Source organism: Archocentrus centrarchus, chromosome 14, assembly GCF_007364275.1.
Source record: "Archocentrus centrarchus isolate MPI-CPG fArcCen1 chromosome 14, fArcCen1, whole genome shotgun sequence".
In the NCBI taxonomy this organism is placed as follows: Eukaryota; Metazoa; Chordata; class Actinopteri; order Cichliformes; family Cichlidae; genus Archocentrus; species Archocentrus centrarchus.
In genome coordinates this window covers 3886469-3892377 of record NC_044359.1, presented here as the reverse complement: position 1 = coordinate 3892377, position 5909 = coordinate 3886469, and the positions used below count along the sequence as shown (strand labels likewise).

General features: G+C 42.8%; 1 protein-coding gene across 1 annotated transcript; it reads left to right on the top strand.

The window, feature by feature from the left end:
* The first annotated feature begins 324 nt into the window (after positions 1–324).
* LOC115792654 (uncharacterized) lies at positions 325–2570 on the top strand. The gene is made up of 5 exons (XM_030747272.1): positions 325–699; positions 933–995; positions 1123–1194; positions 1503–1634; positions 1731–2570. Exons 1-5 carry the CDS (start codon positions 456–458, stop codon positions 2012–2014), a joined length of 795 nt encoding a protein of 264 aa, XP_030603132.1. The 5' UTR covers positions 325–455; the 3' UTR covers positions 2015–2570.
* Positions 2571–5909: the final 3339 nt, after the last annotated feature.

Sequence of the window (5909 nt, the reverse complement as noted above, 5' to 3'; positions counted from 1 at the left end):
AAGAAAAGTTCATCCATCAGTCTGTCGAAGGTCCAGAAGTATGACAAAATAAAATACAAACAGACCTGTGTGTGTGTGTGTGTGTGTGTGCGTAAATTACATCAGTTTAGTTCCAGTAATCACAGGTCACCTGGGCTCAGTGTGTTGTAGAACTGTACTTTGGTTCTTTCCTCAAGCTTGATAAACAAAAATGAGTCAATACTCAGACACCAGGGTTAAAATGCTCAACATCACAGAAAAGTTAAGTATAATGGTGCAATCTAGACAGATTATTTTACCATCCATTTACCATTTATGACTTTATATAATCTGTTTTAATTTTACTGTATAAAGTTATTATAAACAGGAATGTGTGAGGTGGGTGACATGGAGGAGACCACCTGTGTGAGGAGTGTGGGGGTGTGTTTGTAGGGTGGGGGAGTTACCTCCTCATTCACGCCTTTTTTTTGGATGTTATGAAAAGCCTGGCTATGCAGCAGCTTTCTGGTGAGAAAATGGAGATCAGCATGTTTTTCCTGCTGTTGCTTCTGGTCTGCTCTGTCTCAGCAGATCAGACAGAGGCAGAAAAGGAACTCTTTGGTCAGCAGATTGCAGCACAGCAGCCCTGTTTACAGGACATCCATGCTGTGCTGAGACAGCTGACCGCCTCATTGGCTGAACAGAAGGTGGAGATCAGGATCTTAAAGCAGGAGAATCAAGGTGCAGTATTATGTGAGGCAGGGAGAGAAGAAACAGGAAACCTTCATATGACCCACTGTTGTGTTACAGAGGAATCACCTCAAAAATATGAGAAATGAGACATGACCAAGACTGGGTTTTGTGTCGTTTGCTGAGTTAAAATACAGCATATCAGAAATATTAAAGACTGAAAAAAAATGAAGGTTCAGGAAAACTCATTAAATTATTGATGATCTTTTTTTCTGACTTCGCAGCAAAGCTGAAAGAACTGGAGAGCCAGAAGACTGAGAACGACAAACTGAAGCAGCAACTGAAAGGTACACACACACACACACACACACACACACAGAGACACACACACACGTGCATGCGCACACACACAGCTGGTCAATATTAAATATTAAAGCAGAAAAAATTATAAAACTGAAACATCTTTTTTTTCAGAACATGAATCAAAGCTGGAAGAACTGGAGAGACACAAGTCTGAGGTTTACAAGTTAAAGCAGCAGCTACAGGGTACTGTACAATCCGTTTATTCACCAATAACCATGTTTTCAGTGCCTTCATATTCAGTAATAAATCCTCAAACTGACTCATCACAGAATATTTCCTGTATGAAACTAAATGAAATGAATCCTGATGCAGACAAACGAGATTTCTGGTCAGCACAAGAGTCCTTTTACATAAACACAGAAAGTGATCCTGCTGATGCCGTCATGTTTGCAGTCACTGTGATTTGCTTGTTGTTCATTGGAAATTCATATTTTGGTCTCATATTTGGAGAAAAAGCAAAAAGCTGAGAATAATTTTTTTCTGTGTCTCAGTCAAACAGGTGGTGTTCTCAGCCGCTCTGCTGACTGAGGGGGAACAAACTAACGGACCCTTTAGCACAGAGACTCTGCTGGTCTTCAAACATGTAGTCACAAACATTGGAAACGCCTACAGCCCACACACAGGTGTCCATCCATCCATCCTTGTCTGCTTATTCTTAATAACACTGAATAACACTTCCAGATGTTCTAGCAGCTGACTTAACATGACATGTCCCACAGGTATTTTCACTGCCCCAGTGAGGGGAGCCTACCACTTTGAGTGGTATGTTGGTGCAGTTGGAGATGCTTCACATGCTACATGTGCTGTGCTGTTTAAGAACGGAGAGCAAATATTTGCAGCGTATGAACTTCAGCCGTCCCATTATGGAACTTCTTCTAATGGAGCTTCTCTGGTTCTGGAGGCTGGAGATCAGGTGTTTTTGCATCTCTGTGCTAATGCCAAAATCTACGACAATCAAAATCATCATAACACCTTCAGTGGGCACCTACTTTTCACCATGTGAGAGGAAAACTTCAACCAGTCTGAGAATGATGTCAGACTTTATTGGTTTAAAATGTTCATTAACTTCAGTTTACACTTAGAAAAAAAGGTGATGATACAGTGAAAAAATTCAACAATTCACAGTCAAATCTGTTACAGAATACTCACAATGACTCACAACTTTTCAAGATATTTTTGTTCTGATTGAAGAATAATGGGGAAAAACATGTTTATTTCATTTATTGCATTTTGTTCAAATTTAGAAATCAACATATTAGAAAACGTGATGTAAAATAGTTACATAATAAAGTGCATGAAAGTAATGTAACCTATTACATCTGATTTCTAAATTCTTTTTAAGCTCAGCAGGAAAGCAGCAGCATACTTCACAGGCTGCAGATGGACATGTTGATGTTTTTCACACTGCTGTTAAAAAAAAGCTTTGTGCAGTAAAGTTTGAGCTCTTTACTGATTCTAAAAGAATGTATTTATGGCTTTTCAAACACTAACAGTTATTCTGTTCTGGTTGCATTCTGACCCACGTGGGCTTAGTCAGCTTCTCACAAGTGTTTTATTCTTGTTCGTTTCTTTCTTGTAATTCCTCAAAGAGCACAAACTCGGTCCACTTTAACTCATAGGGTCTTTAACTTTATTAATTCAGGCGTGTAAACAACAATACAGCTCGGTCTGGATGCCCTGCTGCATACGCTTCCGGCCCCTAAAACTGTCCGAGCGCTTCACCTATACAAACAGTAGTTCCTATTGTAACATCCCTTTTCTTTTCAGAATTACAGCTTCCCCTTAATTTCAACATCTGACTAGTACCTCTGAAAACAAACTATTCATCTTTAGTGACCTCTGAAAAAATTCAAAACAAAACATTGACTGTCACATGACTCGCATCATTCCGAGCCTGAACATAGCTCATCCCCATTTCAACATATACAGTACAGTTTTTTTTTTTTTTTCAGTTCAGAGTGCATTTCTTTATAACAGGTAATTATTAACATAAACATATTCCATTGTCCTTTTTCTGTTTTGAACACTTATTGTCATTTTCCCCATTTTGATGTAAACCCCCCAAAGGCCATGAGCAACACTGAGTAATTTATCTGTGTGACAGGACATAGTCCTTATAGTGTTGTGGCATCTTGACTGTGCGACCTGCTCTGGTTGTGACAGTGGTCTCTCCGCTACCCATGTCCTTTGGTGTGTGGTCTAAAACCCTGTGCGGAGGATGGACAGACCCTGCCTGACCCTGTCCTGTAACCTCTGCCTGAATTGGGAAGTTGATGTCCACATCAACGGGGTCCCTGACTGCCCTTTCCGGAACCAGTCTGAGGTGTCTGCGGTTTCTCCTGATGACACTCCCAGATTGCAGTTGTATCTCATAGGACCTTTCATCGATCCGCGACAGCACCTTGCCGCATCTCCAGACGGTCTGTGGTGGGAACGGCTGTATCCTCACTGAGTCCCCACTTTTAAGCACAGGCAGATCCTTGGCTGAGCGGTTGTAGTAGGTGCTTGGATGTGTTTGCCTGTTCATCAGTTCCTGTTGAACTTGAACAACCCTTGGTTTCAGCAAGCTACTTTTCATTGGTAGCAATGTTTTGGTGCGCCGACTGAGCAGTCTTTGTGCTGGACTGGTGTTCAGGCCCAGCGACGGTGTGTTACGGTGGTCCAGCAAGGAAAGATAGGGGTCCTGTCCTGCGGCTTTGGCTTTGTGCAGAAGTCGTTTTGCTGTCTTAACAGCTGATTCTGCTTTGCCGTTGCTCTGGGGATAACCTGGAGATGAGGTCTTATGTTGAAATCCCCACAGTTGGCTAAACTTTTTGAATTCTTGTGACACATATTGTGGGCCATTGTCTGAAATCACTATATCTGGTATACCTTGACGGGCGAAATGAGCCTTAAGTTTCTTTATCACCGTGGTTGATTTTGTGTCGGCCAAGTAATCTATTTCCCAGAAATTTGAGAAATAATCCACTGTGATGAGGTAATCCCTGTTGTCAAACATAAACAGGTCTGTGCCCACCTTAGCCCATGGCCTGTTTGGCACTTCGTGTGGTATTAGTGTTTCCTTTTGCTGTTTGTCATCCATGGACCGGCAAATGTCACACTTCGCTATGTACTGTTTAATCTGCTCATTCATGCCTAGCCAGTAAACGCACTCTCTTGCCCTTCTAAGACATCCTTCGACACCCAGGTGCGATGCATGTATACGGCTGGTGATTTCGGTTCTCATGGCATCTGGTATAACTGCACGCTCCCCTCTGAAGACTATCCCATGCTGGTGACTGAGTTCCTCTTGGAATGAAAAATAAGGCCTGATTTCACTTGGCACCTGCAGCTTGTTCTTTGGCCATCCCCATGTCATTGTGTTGATGAGAAGCTGCAGTGTTTTATCCTGTTCTGTGGCTGTCTTTATCTCCTGTAGTCTGTCTGCTGAGATCGGTAGATGTTGTACCATGTTAACTGTTTCTAGCTCAGCCTCCACAGGTACGTCCTCCAGAGGATAGGCTCTGCTAAGGGTGTCTGCTAGCACTAAATCCCTTCCTGGCACATACAAGACTTCTGTATCATATTTCTGTATGCGCAGCATCATACCCTGCAGCCTTTTGGGAGCACTCAGCAATGGTTTTCGCACTATGGTTTCTAATGGCTTGTGATCGCTCTGAACAGTCACTTTGTGGCCATATGTGTACTGATGAAATTTCTCCAGGCCAAAGACCATTGCCAGAAACTCCTTTTCTATCTGTGCATATCCTTGTTCTGTTTTTGTTAGTGCTCTACTAGCAAAAGCAACTGGCTTGCCCATTTGCATCAGTGCTGCACCTAATCCTGTGTCTGATGCGTCACTCTGCAATGTCAGCTCTTCTTCTGGGTTATAGTACTTTAACACAGGGGCATTTGTTATTGTCTTTTTTAGATTAAGGAACGCCTCCTCTTGTTCTGCATTCCACGTCCACTCACTATCCTTGTGTGTCAAGTCTCTTAACACTTTACAGTGATCTGACAGGTGAGGGCAAAACTTGGTTAAGTAATTAGCCATACCTATCAGTCTTTGCACTGCTTTCACATCTGTCGGCGCTGGCATCTGCTCAACAGCACGCACCTTTTCTGGGTCTGGTTTGAGGCCCTCAGCAGTCAGGCGGTGTCCGATGTATGTAGTCTCCTTCTGCTTCAATCTGAACTTGTCTGCATTCAGTTTTATATTCTTTTCTCTGCATCTGTCCAAAAACTGCTTCAATTTTCTGTCGTGATCTTGCTCTGCCTCCTCTTCCGTCTCTCCCTGCCCTGTGATCAGAATGTCATCCGCTATGATGTACAGTCCAGGCATATTGTCTAGTGCTTGCATCAGTTTTCTCTGAAAGATTTCTGGGGCTGTACTTATCCCCATTGGCATCCTCAGCCATCTATACCGACCAAATGGAGTGGCAAACGTCGTCACATAGCTGGACTCCTCCTCCAGCTGTACATGCCAAAATCCACTCTTGACGTCGCACACTGTGAACACTTTAGCTTTCGACAGGTCTGGTAGAATGTCCTCAATAGTTGGCAGTGGAAAGTGACTACGCCTTAGCGCTTTGTTCAAAGGTTTGGGATCGATACACACTCTAGGCTTGCCATTTTGTTTTTGGACAACCACCATGGCACTGATCCATTCTGTACTGCATTCCACAGGTGTGATTATACCTCTCTGTTGTAGGTTTTGTAATTCTTCTTTAAGCGGTTTCATTAAAGCCACTGGTACACGTCTCTTTGGTAGCTGTACTGGCTTTACTGTACTGTCTATCTCCATTTTATATTTTCCCTCTAAACACCCATCTCCAGTGAATACATCAGCGTATCTCACTTTAATCTGCTCCACCGTCCAGGGTTCTATTGCAGGCTTTTTTGCCGTTGTGACTATGCTA